The following is a 25,923-nucleotide window of genomic DNA, read 5'->3' as shown; positions in this document are numbered from 1 at the left end:
ACGCTGCCATGATCAAGCCTGGGGTTAATGGCGGTGGTCCCCCACCGCCATTAACCCTTGTATTACCTTGCCACCACTGCTACACGGTGGCAAGAAGAGCCGAGGACACGCCGGCATTGCCGCATATTGCATGCGACAGTGCCGGGGCAGCTGCGGCTGATATTCTCGGCTGCCGGAGGGGGAGTGAGGTGGGGGACATTACCCCTGCCCCTCTCCCTCCCCAGCCTGAGAATACCGGGCCGCCGCTGTGTGCTTACCTCGGCTGGAAGGTAAATATGCAGCGGAGCCCACGTTCTTTTTTTTCTATATTTCCGTTTTCTTTCTATGTGTGTTCTATGTGTCTGTGTCTGTGTTCTATGTCTGTGATGTGTGTCTGTGTCTGTGATGTGTGTGTGTGTCTGTGATCTGTGTGTGTTTACTCTCTGCACGGCTTCCTCTTCCTGTAATGACATCACTTCCCTGCAAAACCGCAGACAAGCGATGCACATTACCGGAGGTAAACCGCGAAATACCGCAGGGAATAACGCAGGAAAACGCAGTGAAGCGCACAGAATTTGCTGCCTGCGTTATTCCCTGCGGGATTTCATGATTAACATTGAGTCAATGGAGTGAAATCCCGCAGCGATGTGCGGAAAAGAAGTGACATGCACTTGTTTTTGCTGCGGGATTCCCGCAGCAAAACATGCAGCTGTCAAATTCCGCCCAGTGCGCACAGGATTTTTTTTCTCCATAGGATTTGCTGGTGATTCACTGCAGAGATGTTATGAACATTTTCTGCAGCGAAACATGCAGCAAATCCGCGGCAAAATCCGCGAAAAATCCGGTAAGTGCGCACATAGCCTAAAGGCAGAAACTCAAACTTTCTTTACATTGTAATCAAAGATCACATTTTTCTGCAGCATTTCAGAGTAAACCTTGTTTGAAAAGTAGTCCGGAAACTATAGGAATAGACCTGATTAGTCCACTGTGATCACCAATTGACTTTTTGCCCTCCCACATCCCATGTGTGTACATACGGAGAGACCGGTCCATCAACAGGGCAGAGAGACGCCTGGGCGGGGACTAGCCGGATTTTGTGGAGTCACTGCAGAGAAACTACCTAAAATGAGAACTCATTTATCTCCTCTAACCATCACTTTTTGAGTCTAGATTTCATTCCTGAATAATCCATTTTAGCTATCACAATAAGCACATTTAAATCTATTCAGATATATTCACGTTTTCAGATTTTCTCATTTACATTAACTTTAAGATTAAATCACTAAATATTAACCTAGAGCCACTAAAAATTTCATGGGATTTTTAAACTACTTCAGCATTATATGCTCTCCACCTCTGGAGTCTAAAGGCCGCTTTACACGCTGCGACATCGCTAGCGATTGCACCCGCCCCCGTCGTTTGTGCGTCACGGGCAAATCGCTGCCCGTGGAGAACAATATCGCTGGTGTGCGGCACACGAACTTACCTTCCTAACAACGTTGCTGTGGCCGGCAAACAACCTCTTTTTTAAGGGGGAGGTTCGTGCGGCGTCACAGCGACATCACACAGCAGGCCACCAATAGAAGCGGAGGGGTGGAGAGCAGCCGCATTCACGTCACTCCCACCTCGTTGCCGGAGGACGCAGGTACGGTGTTGTTCTTCGTTCCCGGGGTGTCACACGTAGCGATGTGTGCTGCCTCAGGAACGACGAACAACCTGCATATCAAACGAGCAACGATTTTTGGGAAACGAACGACGTGTCAACAACTAACGATTTTGGGCACTTTTCGGATAGTTAGCGGTCACTGGTAAGTGTCACATGCAACGACGTCGCTAGCGAGGCCGGATGTGCGTCACGAATTCCGTGACCCCAGCGATATCTTGTTAGCGATGTCGCTGCGTGTAAAGCAGCCTTTAGTCTCAGGTTATCCATTCTGCATGAGCGGCTACAGCAGCTTTTATATAAATTTAAGGTAGGCATATCCTGACTTTTACCAAGTACAAGGTCAACATACCCCCTTCCCACACATTAACAAACATGGACTTTTTGCAAATGTCCAGGACTGTCAACATCATACTTTCTATTGCACACAATACCTGATCCTTAAAACCTGACCCAATTGCCGAGGTTGAGGCCACGTAGCCGTGTTATTATGAACTGCCTGAGATCACTCACAAGTGGCCATTGGGACCATTAAGGAGACTGATGAGACCAGAATTATCTGCAAGAAAACTCAGATTTAGGCCTCAGTTCCACTTGCGTTTTGCACGGACAAGTACAATCTGATAAAATATCGGATTGCTTTCACTCAAGTGCAAAACTATGGGGCAGTGTCTATCTGCGATTGATTTCTCATGCCATATCGGCATGACAAATGAATCGCAACATGCTTCGTTTGGCAGCGAGTCTCAGCTCACACACCCATACAAGTCTATGGGTGCATGTGAAACATCGCACTGCATTCGCATGTCATCCGACCGCAGTGTGATGTACACAGAGACAGGCCGCAGAGGAGAGGGAGAAAATATTCCCTCCCCCTCTCCTCTGCAGCTGTGATCTGATTGCAAGATCAGATCACAGTTGCATGACACTGGCTGACACTCGCAGCTGACTGCATTCGTATCGGAAGCTATGCGCAAGTGGAACCGAGGCCTTACAAACATATTTATTGTGTACATTTTTATACCCATTACTTTTACGACATCGTAGCGGGGGTTCCCATTCATCTCAACAGAAAGTTCTGCCAAATTTGTTGGTCAAAATGTAAATGCGTTCCTTGTTGTATTGCCAAATGTACCTTTTTGGAATTAAACTCCCATTCTAGGGGTCTGTTCTCATGACAGACTTTCCCTGCCATGTTGACCCGCAGGCTGAGCAGATACGAGGCAATGAACAAATGTAAAAGAATACTTTTTTATTTTTTTTTTACCTTCATTTTACTTCTACAGATTATTAAATGAGGGACAACTACACCAAAAGAAAAAAAAACTGTGTATTGTACGGTACATTGATTTCATGACATGATCTGTGGGAAATGTCAAATTTTGTTCTCTTTTTTGCTTTCTCTATGAACCATTTTATATTGAATCTCTCAGATGTTAATAAATGGTTATAGGCCCAAGCCCTGAGTCTGCACAACTACGAGGTACAGCTTGTCTCCAGAAAGGGGAGATGTAGCCTTCTCCAGAAGATATGGCGTGGAATCACCACGTACATCAATGTTACCCAGAAATATTACCGATATGTGCCACCATCTAGGTATAAAGAAGACATTAATGTATTGGGTGATTTTTAATCCAAACAAGGTCTCCATGACAACACTGTACCTGACAGACATTACAGAGGGGCCTGTTGTTATCAGAGGCGCATAGTGGTGCAGCCTCAGGCTTCGGCCTGTAACCTTAAGGCATTGTATCTCCGCATAAGAGATGGTATGAACATTTTGTATAGATTTTTTGGTTGTGGATTTGGAGCGTTTGTGCACAATGCTGGTAACCTGAATGGAGATTGATTGATTACTGGCCACTAATACAGTTATTACCACATTGAGTCACATTCAACTGTCCTTACATGACTCTCTTTACCTGGAGCCCTAAGGCATATCATCATGTGTATATGTGTATGTATGTATATATATATATATATATATATATATATATATATATATATACAGTACTGACCAAACGTTTGGACACATCTCATTCAATGAGTTTTCTTTATGTTCATTACTCTGAAAATTGAAGATTCACTTTGAAGGCATCAAAACTATGAATTAAAACATGTGGAATGAAATACTTCAAAAAGTGTGAAACAACTGAAAATATGTCTTATATTCTAGGTTCTTCAAAGTAGCCACCTTTTGCTTTGATTACTACTTTGCACACTCTTGGCAGTCTCTTGATGAGCTTCAAGAGGTAGTCACCGGAAATGGTTTTCCAACAGTCTTGAAGGAGTTCCCAGAGATGCTTAGCACTTGTTGGCCCTTTTGCCTTCACTCTGCAGTCCAGCTCACCCCAAACCATCTCGATTGGGTTCAGGTCTGGTGACTGTGGAGACCAGGTCATCTCGCGTACCACTCCATCACTCTCCTTCTTAGTCAAATAGCCCTTACACAGCCTGGAGTGTGTTTGGGGTCATTGTCCTGTTGAAAAATAAATGATGGTCCAACTAAACGCAAACCGGATGGAATAGCATGCCGCTGCAAGATGCTGGGGTAGGCATGCTGGTTCTGTATGCCTTCAATTTTGAATAAATCTCCAACAATGTCACCAGCAAAGCACCCCCACACCATCACACCTCCTCCTCCATGCTTCACAGTGGGAACCAGCCATGTAGAGTCCATCCGTTCACCTTTTCTACAAAGACACGGTGGTTGGATCCAAAGATCTCAAGTTTGGACTCATCAGACCAAAGCACAGATTTCCACTGGTCTAATGTCCATTCCTTGTGTTCTTTAGCTCAAACGAGTCTCTTCTGCTTGTTGCCTGTCCTTAGCAGTGGATTCCTAGCAGCTATTTTACCATGAAGGCCTGCTGCACAAAGGCTCCTCTTAACAGTTGTTCTAGAGATGAGAAGGTGTGTCCAAACTTTTGGTCTGTACTGTAATATATAAATATATATATATATATATGTCTAACTATCCATCTATATACATGTTTTATTACATATGTATATGATCTCTCTATAGCTCTCTCTCTCTCTGTCTCTATATATAAGATTTCTGTTTATTGCTTTCTCTCCATATATATGTATACATACTGAATATACACGTTTTATCTTATACACTCAACAAAAATATAGGCACAGCACGTTTGTTTTTTTTTCTTATTCTTCATGAGCTGAACTGAAAGATGTAAGACTTTTTCTCTGTACACAATAGGCCTTTTTCTCTCAAATGTCTAAATCTGCATTGGTGAGCACTTGTCCTTTGCTGAGATAATCCATCCACCTCACAGGTGTGACATATCAGGATGCTAATTAGACAGCATGATTATTGCACAGGTGTGCCTTAGGCTGGCCAAAATAAAAGGCCACTCTGAAATGTGCAGTTTTATCACACAGCACATTGCCACAGATGTCTCAAAGTTTGAGGGAGTGTGTTATTGGCATGCTGACTGCAGGAATGTCCACCAGAGCTGTTGCCCATGAATTGAATGTTCATTTCTCTAGCATAGGCCGTCTCCTAAGACATTTCAGAGCATTTGGCCATACATCCAACCGGCCTCACAACCACAGACCGTGTGTTTCCACACCAGCCCAGGACCTTCACATCAGCATCTTCACCTCCTAGATCAGTGTTTCTCAACTCCAGTCCTCAAGACTCGCCAACAAATCATGTTTTTAGGTTTTCCTCAATCAGGTGTTCAGAATTTCCTTAAAGTTGCACAGGTGATGGATTTTATTCCCTGTCTAATATTGAGGAAAACTTGAAAACATGATCTGTTGGTGGGTCTTGAGGACTGGAGTTGAGAAACACTGTCCTAGATCATCTGAGACCGGCCACCCAGACAGCGGCTGCAACAATCGGTTTTCATAATCAAATAATTTCTCACAAACTGTCAGAAACTGTCTCAGGAAACCTCATCTGTTGCTCGTCATCTTCATCGGGGTCTTCACCTGTCTGCAGTTTGTCATCGTAACCAACTTGCATGGGCATAAGCTTCACATGCAATGGCATCTGGCACATTGGAGAGGTTTTCGGTTCACGGATGAATCCCGGTTTTCGCTATGCTGCGCAGACGGCATCACGTAGGTGAGCGGTTTGCTGATGTCAACATTGGGAATTGAGTGGCTCATGGTGGCGGTGGGGTTATGGTATGGGGAGGTGTATCTTATGGACAACGAACACAGGTGCATTTTATTGATGCCATTCTGAGTACACAGAGATACCGTGATGACATCCTGAGGCCATTGTTGTGCCATTTATGCACAACCATCACCTTATTTTGCCGTAATATATGGCCCCATGTTGCAAGGATCTGTATACAATTCCTGGAAGCTGAAAACATCACAGTTTTTGCATGACAGCATACTGACTACTGAGCATTTTTGGGATGCTCTGGATCGGCGTATACGACAGCGTGTTCAGGTTCCCGCCAATGTCATGTATCTTCAGACAGCCATTGAAGAGGAGTGGAAAACATCCTACAGGAAACAATAATTCGGTCAACTCTATTCGGAGATGTGTTGCATTGCGTGAGGTAAATGGAGGTCACTGGTTTTATGATCTCCCGGACTCCCCTAATACAGTAAAACTGCACATTGAAAAATGGCCTTTTAATGTGGCCAGCCTAAGGCACACCTGTGCAATAATCATGCTGTCTAATCAGCATCTTGATATGCCACACCCGTGAGGTGGATGGATTATCTCTGTAAAGGAGAAGTGCTCACTAACGCAGATTTACACAAATTTCTGAACAATATTTGAGAGAAAAAGGCTTTTTGTGTACATGGAGAAAGGCTTAGATCTTCAGAATTTACCTTCCTGAAAAATAGATGCAAAAACAAAAATTGTTGCATTTATATTTTTATCCAGTAGAAGTATACATGAAATATATATATAGTGCCTTGCGAAAGTATTCGCCCCCCTTGAATTTTTCAACCTTTTTTTTCTTATTGCTTATTTTAAACTTTTTTTTTTAAATTAATAAATTAAAAAGTGGGGCTTGCAATATTATTCATACCCTTTAAGTTAATACTCTGTAGTGCCACCTTTTGCTGCGATTACAGCTGCAAGTCGCTTGGGGTATGTCTCTATCAGTTTTGCACATCGAGAGACTGGAATTCTTGCCCATTCTTCATTTCCAAATAGCTGGAGCTGAGTGAGGTTGGATAGAGATAGTCTCAGGTCTTTTGCAGACTCCCAACAGGTTTTCTTCAAGAATGGTCCTGTATTTGGCTCCATCCATCTTCTCATCAATTTTAACCATCTTACCTGTCCCCGCTGAAGAAAAGGAGGCCCAAACCATGATGCTGCCACCACCATGTTTGACAGTGGAGATGGTGTGTTCAGGGTGATGAGCTGTGTTGCTTTTACACCAAACATATCATTTGGCATTGTGCCAAATAGTTCGATTTTGGTTTCATCTGACCAGAGCACCTTCTAACACTTGTTTGGTGTCTCCCAGGTGGCTTGTGGCAAACGTTAAACAATACTTTTTATGGATATCTTTGAGAAATGGCTGTCTTCTTGCCACTCTTCCATAAAGGCCAGATTTGTGCAGTGTACGACTGATTGTTGTCCTATGGACAGACTCTCCCACCTCAGCTGTAGATCTCTGCAGTTCATTCACAGTGATCATGAGCCTCTTGGCTGCATCTCTGATCAGTCTTCTCCTTGTTTGAGATGAAAGTTTGGATGGACGGCCGGGTCTTGGTAGATTTGCAGTGGTATGATACTCCTTCCATTTCAATATGACCGCTTCCACAGTGCTTCTTGGGATGTTTAAAGTTTTGGAAATCTTTTTGTAACCAAATCCGGCTTTAAACTTCTCCACAACAGTATCACAGACCTGCCTGTTGTGTTCCTTGGTCTTCATGATGCTCTCTGTGCTTTAATCAGAACACTGAGACTATCACAGAGCAGGTGCATTTATACAGAGACTTGATTACACACAGGGGATTATATTTATCATCATCAGTCATTTAGGACAACATTGGATCATTCAGAGATCCTCAATGCACCTCTGGAGTGAGCTTGCTGCACTGAAAGTAAAGGGGATGAATAATATTGCACGCCCCAATTTTCAGTTTATTATTTTTTACAAAAGTTTAAAACAAGCAAAAAAATTCGTTCAACTTCAGAATTGTGTCCCACTTGTTGTTGATTCTTCATCATAACATTTAAGTTTTTTATCTTTATGTTTGAAGCCTGAAATGTGGGAAAAGGTTGAAAAATTCAAGGGGCCGAATACTTTTGCAAGGCACTGTGTATGTATGTATGTGTGTGTGTGTGTATATATATATATAATATATATATATGGTATATATTTATTTATTTTTTTTAAAGAGGTCTATTAATCATATATGTACAGTGATATCACAATATGATATAGTGCAACAGATAAACTTTAAGTCATCCCAATGCGTGTATTGGTGAGTGTTATATATTTTATTTTTTCATTTTATTGAGTTGTGTGGGGCTTTTGTGTACTTCTCTATAACTGTCATTTTGTATAGTTATTGATTGACCAACTTCTTCACTTGGTGAATTGCCTTCCCAATGATTTTCACCCGTAACTTTTGTGTTCTCGGAGTCTCTTTTCTATTGTCCTTTGTCTTTTTGTTCCTGTTCATTCTGTGCCATCTGTCTGCGTACAATTTGTGCCTTTTCTCAACCTGTGCAAAGTGTTTATTTTTTTTTTCCTTGAGTGTCCATTGCTTTCTTCTCCGAGTCTTACACTCACTCCCATCTCCTTTGTCTCTGTCTGTCATTGCACGGTGTTGCCACAGAAGACTTGGACTTGCCGCGAAGACGAAGCTCAGGTCTGTGTCTCGAATCTTTGCTTCTTCTTTGTCTTTGTCATTGTTGCTTTGTCTGTTCTGTGCATGTCTCGTTTCATCCTAACGAATAATTTAATAGGAAACATAAACAGAAAAAAAAAAAGTTTGGTTATCCCTTATGACAACTGTGTGAAAACTATTATCTCGGAATTAAGAAACAAGAACCGGAAGATGCTACACTTCAGAAATCTTTACAATAGGCACCTTCAGAGCTTTTCTATCCTTTCCTAGATTAATGCCCCATGTAATACAGATTGTCTGTAATATAATAGAGCGGTCATGGTCCCTTTTACAATGTTTCAATGAACTCTGGCAGAGTTAATCATAGTTTCATTGCTCTTACAGTAAAGAATCCCTTTGTATGTTAATAGACAGTCTTCTCTCCTCTAGGACATAGTGGACATAGAAAGCTCTTTTTACTGCCCCCTTAGCTGCCTGTTATTCTAGCCCCAATTTGGTAATGTTTCTGGCTACCACAGTGCACCCATTTCATTAATTATAGTGGTTTCCATTCTTTACATCTTATCTAGTTGTAATGGGGTTTTTTATACTCAGATGCCCAAAATCGTACAAATTGCCCAATGTGTTGCCTCACGAAGGAAGTACTATACAATGTTGGCTTTAGAAATACCTGGATATATTGAACTCATTGCAATAAAATGAAATAATGATTAACAGAATTCAATGAGAACCAATGGTTAGAAAAATCGGGAGACAAAAGTGTGTTCTTTAGACGTGGCGTTTGATCCGTAGACGTGGCCACCTATCGAGGTCTACATCCCTTTGGCTTCTCAATGTCAGTAGGCAGAAAAGATGTTTACAGTTATGTGTAACACACAACCAATATTTAATATTAGCTGTATGATATAGTTCTCTGCATGTGACTTATTACAGTGTTTAACATTTATGATCACGTAAAGAATAGAAGTTAAAAAAATATATATTTTTATATAGCGCTAACATATTCTGCAGCGCTTTACATACATCAGGAACACTGTCCCCATTGGGGCTCACAATCAAAATTCCCTGTCTGTATGTCTTTGGGGTGTGGGAGGAAATCTGAGAACCTGGAGGAACCCACACAAACACAGAGAACATACAAACTCCTTGCAGATGTTGTCCTTGGTGGGATTCAAACCCAGGACCCCAGCGCTGCAAGACTGCAGTGCTAACCACTGAGCCACCGTGCCACCCCAAGTTTTAATAAATGACATACAGCATACTGAGTGATGATATTACACTATAAATATAGCAATAAAGCGCATTGAACACTGCCAGACACAGACAGAAGAGGGTCCCAGTGCAAGAATGGTATATGGGCCCTTTGCAGTCCAATAGTTCATCATAATGCACAATTCCAACTGATTTGGGAGTGATCGTGGCCCCCTTACCTCTTGGACCCCTGTGCGGCTGTACAGGTTGCACCCGTGCATTGAAGTCTATTGGTATGTGTCCATTGGTTTGCATCATTGATCTGTCAGTATCTTAAAGTGGTTTTCCTGCCAAGACAATCCCCAATTACATGTCCTATTAAATTGAGGCTTTCCCTTAGGATCCTTCTCTGAGCATGACTGGAGGACAACCCCTATTGGATTTATATTGGTGTCTAAAAATTTCTAATAATGAATTGGAAGTAAGAATGTCAATCAAAATGTGATATTTGGCTGGCAGGTTTATATAATCATTTCACTATTATGAGATTCAGTTCCAGGTGCAGAAAACTATGGGCAGGGCATTTTTATCTGTATCTAGTCAGTGGCCATTTCTAACATTTGGTTTAGAATTTTAATGTATATGAAACACATAGATAGATAGATAGATGGATATTAGATGGATAGATATTAGATAGATAAATATTAGATCTATAGATAGATAGTAGGTTAGGTGCAGATGACCTTGTATTCTCTCATTCAAGAGAATTGGGTCGATTATGCACATCCCATTCTGATCAGAGTATGATTATTGTGTGATCCGATTTTTTTGGATGAGGAGAAGATGGAGAAATGTTTCCATTATGTCAGACCGTGAAAATCAGACTGCACTCAGATGTCATCCGACTGCAGTCTGATGGTTTTTATGGACCCATTGACTTGCATGGCCGACTGTGATCTGATAATTGGATCAAACTCGTACATGTTGTGAAATCGGATATGTGGATGACATACAACGTTCGTCTGAGTGTGATCTGGTGTTTTGGCAGATTGCACACGGGTTAAAAGTACGTCGGTCAGCAGGAGCCCATAGATAGATAGACTGTGACATGAGAGCTGCCACTAATCATTGGATGCTATTAAGCCGTAGTGCTCTCACCTGTCCCCGGACAATGAGAGAAGCTGCCCATTAGATGAATACAGTTTATGCATTGAACTCGATGATACAGTATGCAGTAAGCGCTCATGCTACTAGGGATGAGCAACCCCGAATGGTAAAGTTGAGGGTTCGTACTGGACACCGGGTGTCCGGTGCTCTAACTCAAACACGGACTTTAGAAAGAAAAGTTAATGTCGGAGTAGATAGATAAATAGAGATAGATAGATTGACCTTACTTAGGTGAGGGAATCTTTAGAAGTTCAAAGCAGTTGTTAAAGTTTCCGAATTGAATACAACATACTGTAGGTGGGCTAAAAAATTGCATTAAGGCCTTGAATCTTGAAGTTCCTTTCCTTTATAGTTTATATACTTTACAATCTGCTTTTGCTTTAGGAGGCACTTTAAGCATAGTGACGATACTAGGTATTTAAATGTGACAGAATCACATGGAAAACACCAGCGAAATATCCAATAATATGAACGTCTTTCAGGGAGGCCATCACTCAGGTCCTCCTGTTTTGTTGGACTTGAGCCATTTATGTGCTTATCTGAATGGCTGTCATGTAATATAAAGCAATAGCCTCTGCATGAAACATGTCTGGCTGGTTACAGCTCCTACCCAGAATTAAGAGACACACCTGTAACTGTCAGTGAGATTACCAAAAAGATTTGCAGTTCCCTGGTCAGAGGCCATGTATGTCAGTGGTCCGTAGCTGCTAGATATCTCTGTGGACCTCTTATTACCTATAACATACCCAGGGCCTCTTCTGATTACTAGTAGCCACTGGGATGGCATTACGTTATGGTGCAGTGCAAGCACAATGTCATAGTGGCCTTCTAGTTCAGTAAAGGTGTCAGGAACGTGGCAGGTAGTAGGTCCGCAGGACTCTGGGCCGCCAACCATAGACTAACGACGTGGCCATTGGACAAAATCTTTTTGCTTTAACTCCAGCTATAACCATAGCTTCATGTTTTGTAATACTATGGCATCTCAGATGCCACTGATATTCAAAGATATGAAGATGCAACCAGTGGAGGAGCCACATATTGTCATGCGATGTTCGGCTCTGCACACACCTGCTGGCACGACGTCGTAAGACTATGTTCACACTGCAGAGTCTGACAGGCAACCTGAGACTTCTGGATTGTTCAGCCAGAGCCGGGCATCGGCTGGTTCAGGTTCACTGGTCTTCAGCTCTGCAGGAGTTAATTTCTGCAGACTTTTGAGCAGGACCTAAAAGCTCAGGTTACCAATTTACACGTGCAGCTGTCTCCTCTCTATTTAAAGCCCAGTTTTCTTCCAGTATGTGCCAATGATGGCTTCAGCATAAGCTCCAGCGATCCCGGTCTTGGTGGTTATCCTATTTATGGTGATCCGTGTTGCATTTTGAGTGGTTTGATTGTTCCCCTCTTGTGCGTTACTTCCATCCCTTTTTCGTTGTTCCCCAGTACACATATTGTCTCTCCTGTGTGTTTTGAATGCTGTGTGTACGAGTTTCCATTCTCCTTTGTCCGTGGGGTTTTGTCTTTTTGTTTTCCCGTCCTCCCCAGGGTGTGGGAGAGGGGGGAGTAAGATCAGAGTCCGGACAGGAGTTAGGGTCACGCTCGGGGTTCAGACCTGGCTACCATCAAGCCTATCTCTGAGATGAGGGACAGTGCAGGGTTTGACAGCCAGCCTAGTGACCCCTGTCCAGTCATTACATACCCCATGACACATATGGAGCTGAGAGCCCCTGTTTGGGAAAGAGTGGCTTTGTTTGCAGAATACTTTGTCATTAATTTGCCTTTTAGATGCCAGATCAAAGCTTTTTTACTGTATTTTTAAGGTCACAGATCACCTCCCATGGGAAACAAAAAATATCCTTTTTCACTAGTAGTGACTGGCCAGTATGACATCCATCCCGCATGCTGTATACATACAGATAGCGCACCAGCAATGTTCATTCTCTTGAGATAACTTGAAGACTACAGTGGCAAAGGGAAGATGACTTGCTGCTATTTCAAGCCCGGGCGTTGATGAATGACATTTATATACAGAAAATTGTACAGGTTGCAGCGGAGTTACTGTATTGGTTCACATGTAGCAGAGCTGAATTTGTGGTTTAACTGCTTAATGTAGTAACAAATGGTGCAACACAGGTCAATAAAAAGAAAAAGAAATGTTATATCAAATTCACAATAATAGCAGTCACTGCCATCACAAGCACACATATAATATAAAGCAATCGCACACATAGATAAATGGGTGGATGGATAGTGAGATGGATGGATGGTTAGTGAGATGGATGGATGGATGGATAGTGAGATAGATGGTGAGATGGATGGATAGTTAGATGGATGGATGGATGGATAGTTAGATGGAAGGATGGATAGTTAGATGGAAGGATGGATAGTTAGATGGATGAATGGATAGTTGGATGGATGGATAGTGAGATAGATAGTGAGATGGATGGATGGTTGGATAATTAGATAGATGGATGGATGGATAGTTGGATGGATGGATAATTGAATGGATGGATGGATGGATGGATGGATGGATAGTGAGATGGATGGATGGATAGTGAGATGGATGGATAGTTAGATGGATGGATAGTTAGATGGATGGATAGTTAGATGGATGGATAGTTAGATGGATGGATAGTTAGATGGATGGATAGTGAGATGGATGGATAGTTAGATGGATGGATAGTTAGATGGATGGATAGTTAGATGGATGGATAGTTAGATGGATGGATAGTTAGATGGATGGATAGTTTGATGGATGGATAGTTTGATGGATGGATAGTTTGATGGATGGATAGTTAGATGGATGGATGGATAGTTGGATGGATGGATAGTTAGATGGATGGATGGATGGATGGATAGTTGGATGGATGGATGGATAGATGGATAGTTGGATGGATGGATGGATGGCTGGATAGTTAGATTGATGGATAGTTAGATGGATGGATGGATAGTTAGATGGATGGATAGTTAGATGGATGGATAGTTAGATGGATGGATAGTTAGATGGATGGATAGTTAGATGGATGGATAGTTAGATGGATGGATAGTTAGATGGATGGATAGTTAGATGGATGGATAGTTTGATGGATGGATAGTTTGATGGATGGATAGTTGGATGGATGGATGGATAGTTGGATGGATGGATAGTTAGATGGATGGATGGATAGTTAGATGGATGGATGGATAGTTGGATGGATGGATGGATGGATAGTTGGATAGATGGATAGTTGGATGGATGGATGGCTGGATAGTTAGATTGATGGATAGTTAGATGGATGGATGGATAGTTAGATTGATGGATAGTTAGATGGATGGATGGATAGTTAGATGGATGGATAGTTAGATGGATGGATGGATAGTTAGATGGATGGATGGATAGTTAGATGGATGGATAGTTAGATGGATGGATGGATAGTTAGATGGATGGATGGATAGTTAGATGGATGGATAGTTAGATGGATGGATGGATAGTTAGATGGATGGATGGATAGTTAGATGGATGGATAGTTAGCTAGATATTGAGATGGATGGATGGATAGAGAGATGGATATTGAGATGGATGAAAGGATAGATAGATCAACAGATAGCTAGCTATATATTGAGATAGATGGAAGGATGGGTAGAAGACAAAAAAGGCTTGAGAAAGGTTCATTTGAACCAAAACGTCACCATAGTGCTATCAAAGTCCGGCTTTTCACTGCAAGTATAATGGAAGTGCTGCCTCTTTTTGTCTTTTATCTATGGCAGTGTTGTTGGTTGCTTTAGGGACTTGTCACCCACCCTTTTCATATAGTAGTGGTGCTGTTGTAATATTTGTTGTATATATAGATGAGATCAGTATAGATATGAGCGAGCTCATTCAATAATTAGCAGTAAACCGTAATTACAGGTAAAGTATTGATAACTGATAAATCTCACAGATTAAAGATTCAGTACTGTCCCTTCAAAAAAAAAAAATAGCAATTTAAAAAGATGTATAAAAAGATCAGATTTGTGGGGTAAGTTATTGACTAGAAGATATTTATGAAATATAATGGAAAAAAGGGTCACACATAGTCTGTGTAGTAGCAGCCCATCTACCGTCCATCATCCATCTTTCCTCCGCTCAGTGTCTGCTGGTTACATGTGTGTTTTGCTTTTCTTTTATTTTCCATGTTTTGTTACCTTCTGATTTTGCTCTTATCCTCGTGTTATATCATTGTTTTCCATTTCAGTTTTCCATTACATTTACCATTTTTTATTTCTAGAAGACAGGACGGCAGAACAAGAGAATGGGGATCCAGGTATGGGACTTAGTGAGAAGCACGCTGTGTTTTTGGGTGTGGTGTGACCTTTTTTGTCTTCTTATATCAGTGTTTTTTTTTAATAAAGATCCTATTTCTCACATTTATTGCTGGTTTCTCGCAGAATGTGCTCTTCTCTGAAATGTATAGAAACCATAGTGGAGGCAGTAGACCCCAGGTTCTTGTGGATCATACAGATGTCCCACCAGAACATCTACCACCAGTTGTCAGAGACGGACAATATTTTTAATTTCTGCATTAGATTTAGAGACTCCATGCTGATTCCTAGCCAAATTTCAAAGCAATACCCCTGGTATCTCAGTTAAAGGGATTGTCCATGATCATGCTATTGATGACCTACTCTGGTATTAGGTAGGAGGCTGTTACAGATTTTGCATTTGACCCCAAAAACCTTTTGAGTGCAGAGTCAACTTTTGCTTCTAGAAAAGGAATTAAATACCCGCCATAGATCTTTAATAATACTGAGAAGAATAGATTATTATATATTGATTGTCTTTGTCCTGTACACTGTGATCTCACGGTGACAACTCTAAGATTAATACTTTCAGAATAATGTCTTTTTTTTTTTTTAATATGGTGCTCAATGATGAATGTACCCGTTGGGTCGCTGTAGGGGCACCTCACCTGAATCTCTAAGCACCATTGCACTTTATAGGACAGTTCTGTTCCGTGTTTGACAAGATATATCATTTCCATATTACTAGAATCCACGGCTCTTAGCAAAGGAATTAATTATTTGGCAGCAGAGATTGTGCCGTGAGATCCACGAACATTTTGAAGTTTTGGATTGTTATTTTCTGAACATTTCTTCACTATATATTGCGTAAAACGCTGTAGTCTCACTGGTTTCAGCTTGTCCATCTAGCCAAATAGGCAAACCATGGTTCCCCATTTTCACTCCCTTTGTGTCCAAAATTCTTCACTCTAATAAAGACACCTATAGTTATAGTGCCAGACAAATGGAAGAGAATCTCCCAGACCCTGACAAAATCTTCTGTAACTTTTCATACTCTTTGGTCCAATTGATGGACTATTCAATGACTAAAGGCTGCTTTACACGGTACGACCGATTTGTGCAATTTCACAATCGATCGTACCCGCCCCCGTCCTTTTTGCGTCACGGGCAAATCGCTGCCCGTGTCGCACAAAGTCAGTAACCCCCGTCACACATACTTACCTCTCGTGCGACCTCGCTGTGGGCGGCGAACGTCCACTTCCTGAAGTGGGAGGGACGTTCAGCGTCACAGCGACGTCACACGGCCGCCGGCCAATAGAAGCGGAGGGGCGGAGATGAGCAGGATGTAAACATCCCACCCACCTCCTTCCTTCCACATAGCCGGCGGCGGCCGCGGGAGGCAGGTGAGCTGCTCATCGTTCCCGTGGTGTCACACGGAGCGGCGTGTGCTACCACGGAAACGATGATCAACTAAATTAAACGATATTATGGAACCTAGCGAGCAGTACACGACTCACGATTTGTGAGCGATATTGCGTCGCTAGGAGGTGTCACACAGGCCGACATCGCCAGCGATGCCGGATGTGCGTCACAAAAACCGTGACCCCGACGATCTATCGCACGATAGGTTGTCTGGTGTAAAGCAGCCTTTACAGTTGCTTTTGTATGCGCCTTCCTATAGGTAGGGCTGTCAATCACTGATTAGAACCGCCTACTGGACTCTTACTGGACTCCTAAGCTTAGGAAGAGCAAGGATGAAAAAAAATAGCAAATAAGACATTATAATAAATCTTTCACTATAAAACTATTTCAATCTGCTCACTTCCTCCTACTCTTTAACACCCTGTTATAATTAATGGGCACAAAGTTTGTCTTGAAATACTGTATGGTCCCAACATCTTGGACAAGTGGCGTACTACAGTATTGTACAATTTGGGGCATACACAGAGCCATGATACGACCAAGTGCTTGAGACTGTAAAGGGTTGGTTTCATCTTCTTCTGCACCGCTCTACTGCCTCCTGTTTGCTCGTGGGCTCTGCACTACTGATTGACAGCTCGGAGCAGCGGCATGGCCACTCCACCGTTCCGAACTCTGGACTCTCCAACTCTGCTGGCAGATACAACTTTGTCTTTACAAAATGACAGATCTGCACCAAATCAGTTTTAAAGTGGAGTTTGCAAGCTCCAAACCATAGAACCTGCAAGCAGCGTCCACTCCTTGCCTAGCAAACCGGCTACTCTGAAAATTCAGGGTGGCCGGTAACCCAAGCAATAAGCTGTGTACAGTAGGATAAAAAATCACTCCGGTCTTGAGAATGGAGAGGATTTTTAATAAATTGTAAATTATAACATTTCTTGTTTTTTTATGGTTACTTTGCAAATTATACCGATCAGTGCAGGATTAGCAATGTGCTGACCGAATATAGGATAAATAACCTGGCAGGAGCAGCATTATGTCATTTTCCTTTTCAGGCTGTAGCTCGCAGAATGTACAGGATCATGGAAAAATATCTATAGTTTATATGAATCTTGCAACGTGTCCTCTTATTTCAGGAATCTAATTTATCTATCTCTCCATCCATCTGTCTATCTATCTATCTATCTATCTATCTATCCCTCTATCTATCTATCTATCTATCCCTCTATCTATCTATCTATCTATCTATCCCTCTATCTATCTATCTATCTATCTATCTATCTATCTATCTATCTATCACTCTATCTATCTATCCCTCTATCTATCTATCCCTCTATCTATCTATCTATCTATCTATCTATCTATCTATCTATCTATCTATCTATCTATCTATCTATCCCTCTATCTATCTATCTATCTATCTATCTATCTATCTATCCCTCTATCTATCTATCTATCTATCTATCTATCTATCCCTCTATCTATCTATCTATCTATCTATCCCTCTATCTATCCCTCTATCTATCTATCCCTCTATCTATCTATCACAAATTAATAATTGTAAGCAGCACACCAAGAAGATAAAGTGCGATATAGGTGAACTTTATTAGCCCATGTGGCGACATTTCTATTCAAGGTATGATCCTTTCTCAACCTTGAACTGAAAACATCACCACATAGGATAATAACGTCATTTTTTTTATAGGTTTGGCATTGGCTGGGAGAAGCTTGGCACCCGCTTTTTATCTATTGCTGTTTCCATTTTATTTTCTTTCTTTCCCTTCCTTCCTTCTTTCTTTCCTTCCTTTCCTCCCTTCCTTTCTTCCTTCCATCCCTTCCCTTCCTTGCTTCCCATCCTTCCTTCCTTCTCTCCCTCCCTTTCTTTCCTTCCTTCCCACCCTTCCTTCCCTTTATTTCTTCCTTTTTTCTATCTTCCTTTCCTTCCTTCCTTCCCACCCTTCCTACCCTCCTTTCCTTCCCTGCCTTCCTTCCCTTCCTTCCCTTCCTTTCCCCTTCTCTTCCTTCCTACTCTCCCTTCCTTTCCTTCCTCCCTCCCTTCCCTCCCTTCCTTCCCTCACTTCCTCCCTTTCCTCCTTCCCTTCCTCCCTTTCCTCCTTCCTTCCTTCCTTCCTCCCTTCCCTCCCTTCCTTCCTCCCCTCACTTCCTACCCTTCCTTCCTTCCTTCCCTCTTTTACTACCTTCCCGTTCTTTCTTTCTTTCTTTCTTTCTTTTTTTTTTCTTTCTTATCTTTTTTTTTTTTCTTTCTCTCTTTATTTGTGACCCAGGTAACTCATGGAACCAAAAAAATATAAATGCTGAAAAACAGTGGTTTATTTGCCCGTGTGCATGATGGCAACATTTCAACTCATTGATATTTGAGCCTTTGTCAAGGTTGATAAAATCTCAACAATCAATAACCAGAAATGTTGCCATTATGCACATGGATGAAAAAAAGACACTGCTTTTTCTGCATTTAATCTATCTATCTGCTGTCTTTACCTGTAAGTCCATCATATAAACACTCCACGCGATACAATAGTAATGATTATTACAACACTCTGTTCTTCTGTTACTCGGATTGGCTGGCAGGGATGCTACAACACTGACTTTCCTCTCCATACTTTTGTGGTCTCCATTGCTTTTACAGCTAGGCATTTGCTCATTGCAAACCTTTAGTAGCTGCAGACCACATTCACCATGCAACATCTGGGGTGTTTGTTCGCAGTGCATTGAATGAGGTCGTATTCTGCAGTTCTCATCATATTCTCCGCAGTTCTTGCATGGCTGGGCTTAATTATGTGTAGTAGATTTTATCAGCAGAGTCATTTGTTGTATGCTCGTAGCATCACCATGAAGTCTGTGTAGCAATTACCCAGTGGAGGCATTAACGGTGCTGTAAAAGGTTAGAATACCGTAGCTGCCTTCTTTCCTAAACTGCGTCACACCTGTCAGTTATGTCTTCGTACTGCACTTCCTCTCTGCTTAAGGCCCCTTGCACAAGTCCGTGTTTCCAGTACGTGTGGTGTCCATTTTTACGGGTACTGGAGACACATTCAAATTTATGCTAATTAAAATCCATGTTGATCTTTTGTGTCCTTGTGAATCATACGTGTGTCCATGTGATCTACATGGAGACATGTCTGTTTTTTACCTTCAGCTCTGATAAAAAAGGTCACTAGACGTCTATGGGTTCATAAAAAGCACATACGGCACATGGATGACATCGATGGGACATCTTTAGGTCGTCTGTGTGATACGGACCAGAATTAAATGCATTTAAGAAAGTTATATTTTTATGTGTTAAAGATGTCCAAATATGATTTATAGATGGCTAAAAGATGGTTAGCTATATAGATTATACAAATATTAACCAAATAACTAATTAAAAGAAAAAAGCAACTTGGGGTCCCCCTTATTTTTGATAACCAACAAAGGTAAAGCAGACAGCTGGGGGCTGATATTATCCGCCTGGGAAGTGGAAAGATCCATAGTTTTTAGTCTCTTCCCAGCTTAAAAATAGCAGCTCACAGCTGCCTCAGAAGTGGCACATCACAGTAGATGCTCGAATTCTGGCGCTGTGCCTCAGCTCTTCTTGATTGGCCTGGTAGAGTGGCAATTTGGGTAATGGTAGTTGGGATTGATGTCAGCTCTGATCAAGCCCAGGGGTTAGTAACGGAGAGGCCTTTATCAGACACCCCCATTACTAACGCAGTAAGTAAAAAGAAAAAAAAACAGAAAAATAGTTTATTTGAAAAAAACACTCCAACTTTTTCACCAATTTATTTAAAAAAAAACAAAAACAGAACCATGCAGGTCCGACGTAGTCCTGGGAATGCGACATAATCCACAAATGGAAACTTGAAAGACATAAAAAGAGAAAAATAAAAATAAGAGACTCTCTCGTTCACCAATTTATTAGAACGCAAAGTTCCCACGTCCAACATACTCCAGCGTTTTGCATGACGTTGCTCAATTACATAGATCAAAACCTATGGAGACTCATACCGTGGCTCCATAGGCTTTGAGCAATAGACGGCCCCAGCTGACTCTGTTACCACACCAGGGTAATCGGAAGAGCAGAGGCAAAGCACCAGATTTGTGCATGTGTCTTTTCTTTTTTAATTTACACTTACTGGATTAGTAATGAGGGTGTCTGATAGACACCTCTCCATTACTAACACCAGGGCTTGATGCTGACTGACACTACACATCTAATATCAACTCCATTAACCTATTACCTCGATTGCCACCGCAATTGGGAAGAGCAGGGCAAAATGCCTGACTTGACGCATTTAATGTGAAGTGCCAATTCTGGAGCGGCTGCAGGCTGGTATTTTTAGGCTGGTAGGGGCCCAATAACCATGGACCTTCCTAGCCTGAGAATTGCAGCCCCCAGCTGTCTGCTTTAGTTTTGCTGGCTAGCAAAAATAGGGGAGACCCCGCATCATTTTTATATTTTAACTATTTATTTGGTTAATAGATGTAAAATCTAGCCATCATCTCTTTCTATTCTATTTTGTTATCTATCTTTGCACATGTTTAACACAAAAATAATTTATTGCAGTGTCATGAGTTTTTTCCAGTACATGTCACACAGATGTCACTCGGCTGGTACACAGTTGACACATGGATGGCACCCATATACACATGGATGGTCGCACAGATGAACAAGACGGAACGTGCCATTTTATATGCACAATTGTGAAGGGAGACTAAGTGGTTGGAGCAAAGCTGCAATACCTCACACATCCTGTGCAGAGGCGTGGCGCTGTTTATGGAACAAAGCAGCCATATTTATCTAACCCTGTACAGTCATTAAGTGTTGTATCAATAATAATATAATGTGGCCCACCAGTCAGATAGAACCAAAAGTGCATGTCCGGCTTATATACACTTGGAGCTGATGTGCTACGCCTTCAGTGGTAATTCTGCAGCTTTACAGGCGGTGAGTGATCATTTTACCGAACGGCTTCCTGTGGTTTGTAAAAGTAAATTATTTTTATATTTGAAGGACTAATAGCCTACAGTTTGGTAGTAATCGCTTTGCTCTGTCCCTGACAGGTTCGATGGATGTAGAGGAGAGAAATCGGCAGATGAAAATGAAGATGAACAAGTACAAGCAGGTGGCAGGGTCCGATTCCCGGCTAGAGAAAGATTATCATTCCAAGGTATGGCAGACGCCTTCTTCATCGGGTTGTATCTCTGAGTAGTCGGGATGACTTGTGACCCCGTTGAGACCTAGTTTTCAGCATTGACTATCCTTTATTTACTAAAGGGGGTTGGACCATCAACGAACCTTATTGACGGTGTCGGTGATAGATACCTGATTGCTTGGGGTCCCAGAGGTCCATTAGAAAGGAGGGGTGGTCATGCATAAAACATTGGGACTGAATGAGATAACTGGGTATATCATTCACTATATCCATCAGTCTTAAATCCTTTGACCACTGCTCCATTGCAGTGAGGAACAATGACCCCTTAATTTTAAGGTCTCATGACTGGAACCATCAGCTTTCACTCATTTACACAGAGAAACTACTTTAGGATCAGACTACTCTGAGTTTGGGGATATAGATGCTGTAGACATCAAACAGTAAGGAGTACTTTGCACTGCGATATCGTCGGGGTCAAATCGAAAGTGACGCACATCCGGCGCCGGTAACAACATCGCAACGTGTAAAGCCTAGATGCGCCGATAAACGATCGCAAAAGCGTCGTCAATCGGCGATTTGTGTAGTGTCGGTCATTTTCATAATGTCGCACCAATAGGAGATACGATGTTGTTCCTCGTTCCTGCAACAGCACACATCGCTGTGTGTGAAGCCGCAGGAGCGAAGAACATCTCCTTACCTGCCTCCACCGGCTATGGGGAAGCAAGTAGGTGGGTGGGATGTTTTCGTCCCGCTCAACTTCGCCCCTCCACTTCTATTGGCCGCCTGCCGTGTGACGTCGCTATGACGCTCAACGACCCGCCCCCTTAGGGAGGAGGCGGGTCGCCGGCCAGACCGACGTCGCAGGTCAGGTAAGTGCGTGTGAAGCTGCTGTAGCGATAATGTTCGCTACGGCAACTATCACAAGATATCGCATGTGCGACGAGGGCGGGGACTATCGCGCTCGGCATCGCTAGCATCGGCTAGCGATGGCGGAGCGTGCAAAGTACCCCTAAGGTATTTTTAATCAATACCATTTGTATAATTGGGGATAATTTTTTAGTTAATTGCATGTATTTAGGGCTACAAATCATTTTTGCAATTGGGGTTCATTAAAATTTTTGCATCAGTTGAATTCTATAGCCAATTTATTGTACTGTTTATTGCTGAGTCAACAGAGAAAATATCAGCGAGCTTGTTCTAAGGACAATTTGTAGATCTTTTATTTCTCATTTATGACAACAAACCACACCAAAGATGAATGTACAATACATGGAAATAAAGAGCCGGCAAAATTTGAATGACATTTTATTTTTAGCCCCAAATATATGCATTTACGAAAGTAGACAGCCCCTTTAATCCTTTCACAGACTTGTTAAACACTGAAATAAGTTGATTTCAAAATGGACATACCCTTTAAGTAAACCCTGTTTAGTTTTTTCTGTACATAGAGGGGGTTGTATGTATCTGCATAGCATTCTCGTGTTTGTACTATTGGTCCAGACGGCTCATCACCAGCGCTCGCTATGTCTTTTCTTGATGTGAACGTACTTAATCACCATTTCAGAAAAAAAAGACTACTTAGTGTTTTAATTAGTATTTTCTCCCCGCTTCAAGACTGTACATATTCTTTCATATCTTTGAAGCAAGGCACAAAATGCAATCTGTTACCAGGCGGGCTGGGCACTGTTTTGCAGGATGCCAGCTGCAGATCTCTAGCATGAATATATTTTAATCTTTCTTCCACAGTTTCAGCAGTAATTGCAGATTATCATTCGGATCTGATGAGTTTTACCTCATTTATCCTCCTTAAAAAAAAAAAAATAAAACAATACATTGACGCTTAAGCACTGACACCTCATACATTATTATAGCGCTAGATAAAAAAATATCCCCAAAAAGGAGACAATTTTTGAAAGTCTTTGTCTGGTTCGGATGATGACTACAAGGGTCGTCTGTAGTGATGAGCAGCCCGGACTGTAAAAGATAGGAGCACCAACCCCGGGCCTGGAGTTCTCAGGGAACTCCAGGAAACTATCTGGGTCCGGCCACTGGGGCAATAAAAACAAAAAAAAATAATCAAAGGTAAAAGAAAAAATAATAAAGCAAGTGCCTTATACTCACTAGTCTCCACGCAGCTCTACCACTATTTCCAGGGCAGCTAATTATCCTTCATACATATTCACTGCTTACCCTGCCCACCAGCAATCCTGGCATCTCTGATTGGTTACAGTTAGACAGTGTCCCCAGCCTGTGTGACGGCGTATCTGACTGCAACCTATCAGAGGTGTTGTGTCTAAGTCTAGATCGATGTAAAAATAAATAAATAAAATTGGTGTAGGGTCCCCCCCATATTATGATACTCAGCAAAGATAAAGCATACGGCTACAGGCTGCAGCCCCCATCCTTGCGTTTGTCTTGGTTGTGAATCAAAATAAGAGGAACCACATGCGGCTTTTTTTCTAAATTATTTACATAAAAAATAGCGCAAGGTTCCCCCAATTTTGATACCCAGCCATGATAAAGACAACAGCTGCGGGCTGGTATTCTCAGCCTGGGGAGGCCCATGGTTATTAGGGCCCCATATCCTAAAAGTAGCAGCCTGCAGCCGCACAGGAGCCTAGAACTTTTCCCAATTTATCTCGATTGCCCTGGTGATGTGGCAGTCGGGGTAATAAGGGATTAATAACAGCTCACAGCCCACTAAGCCCTAGATTTGTAATGGGAGGTGTGTATGAGACACCCCCCACACACACTTACTAATCTGTAAGTGATCAGAACATAGAAACTGAAAAAAAAAATATTTATTTGAAATTAAATACATAAAAAACCTTTTTCACCCCTTTTTGAACCCGAAAACACGTAATCCATGTGAGGTCCCACGATGATCCAGCTCTGTTACATCTGAAGTGACAGCACGTGGCCATAGAACATGACTGCCCGCTGTGAGCTTCAATACAAAAAAAGACAGTTTGCACTCTGATAATGCTAAAGTATGGAAACCATGAATGTGTGAACATAGACCTGCATTACTGCTAAGGAAAATCTAAGAAAAATGAAATATTCAGCATATATAAATGGCCATTTGTATATCTGCCCAGTTGCCCCTTCACGGCATATCTGGTAACTGGGTTCCCACTGTCCTCCACCTGTGATCGTAGGTAACTTGACCTTAGGTGACCTCATTGAATTTTGATACCCAGCTGTCGGCTTCATCATGGCTGAGTATCAAAATTGGGTGGGGGGCCTGCACACCGTTTTTTTAGAATTATTTATTTCAATGTTTTTTAAAAAAAGCCACATGTGGTCCCTCTTATTTTGATGCACAGCCAAGATAAGCGCACTCCTGGGGGCTGCAGCCTGTAGCCTTATGCTTTATCTGTGCTTGATATCACAATATGAGGAGACCCTACCCCAGTTTTTGTATTTATTTCTTTTTAAAGCAATAGAGCCGCACACACAGCGCCTCTGATTGGTTGCAGTCAGACACGCTGTCACACAGGGTGGGTGTGCCTCTGACTGCAATCAGAGATGCAAGAACTGCTGGTGGACAGAGGAAGCAGTGAATATGCATGTAGGATAATGAGCGGCCCCGGAAGCAGTGTTAGAGCCTCACGAAGACTCAGTAAGTATAACGCACCTGCTTCAATCACCCTATCCCTTTTACTACCATTTTAAAGCTCCAGATTCTGGTCCCCGTAGACTTATATGGGGATTGGTGTCTTGCCAGATATCTGGGATCAATTCTGGGCCCAAACCAGGTTGAGCCCTCCAACCCTGGGTATCTGCGAGTCCGCCCATCACTAGTCCTCTGATAATAAGTTGCTGCAATATGTTAACTATCGCCTTCATCAGTGTTCAGTTATTCTGCAGCACCCCCACAGGTAGATTGAAGTATTACAAAATTGTCATTGAACTCAATGGACTGTCAACGTAATACATGGATATGTTGGATCTTCCAGAGCTAGGGATATTTTTTTTATGCTGCACGTCACCCTGGTTAATAGACAGGGTCAGGGGCAGAGCGCTCCCCTTTATTAATTCTAAATGTCTTAATAGGGAAATTGAAACTTGTGTTTTCTAAATCACTCAGTCACTTTAAGCCTGGGTTCACATGTCCTGTAATCATCCCTTATCACTGATCCTTTTGCAAAAAAATTATGCAAACACAACTTTTTTGTTTGTTGTTAAATAACGGATGTCGGCCGGATCCGTTTTTGACATGTAAAGTCTATGGACAACGGATCCATTACCAGATTGCTAATTATTTTGTCCATTTGTAACGGATCAGTTAAG

At 42.0% G+C, this 25,923-nt stretch overlaps 1 protein-coding gene across 50 annotated transcripts in view; it reads left to right on the top strand.

Annotated features, from left to right (window-relative positions):
- RIMS2 (regulating synaptic membrane exocytosis 2) overlaps positions 1-25,923 on the top strand; it is a 990,720-nt gene that overhangs the window by 829,149 nt on the left and 135,648 nt on the right. For 39 of the 50 annotated variants that reach the window (XM_075352970.1, XM_075352974.1, XM_075352971.1 and 36 more), the window contains one exon: positions 21,539-21,645. In XM_075352970.1, the coding sequence (XP_075209085.1) occupies positions 21,539-21,645 (107 nt within the window). Of the gene's footprint in view, positions 1-8,431; positions 8,465-15,045; positions 15,082-21,538; positions 21,646-25,923 lie in introns of all 50 variants that reach the window. The other 11 variants (XM_075352978.1, XM_075353004.1, XM_075353012.1 and 8 more) reach the window with 3 other exon arrangements.

The sequence above is a fragment of the Anomaloglossus baeobatrachus genome, chromosome 6, assembly GCF_048569485.1.
Source record: "Anomaloglossus baeobatrachus isolate aAnoBae1 chromosome 6, aAnoBae1.hap1, whole genome shotgun sequence".
NCBI classification, from domain to species: domain Eukaryota; kingdom Metazoa; phylum Chordata; class Amphibia; order Anura; family Aromobatidae; genus Anomaloglossus; species Anomaloglossus baeobatrachus.
This window is presented reverse-complemented; position numbering and strand designations above follow the sequence as displayed.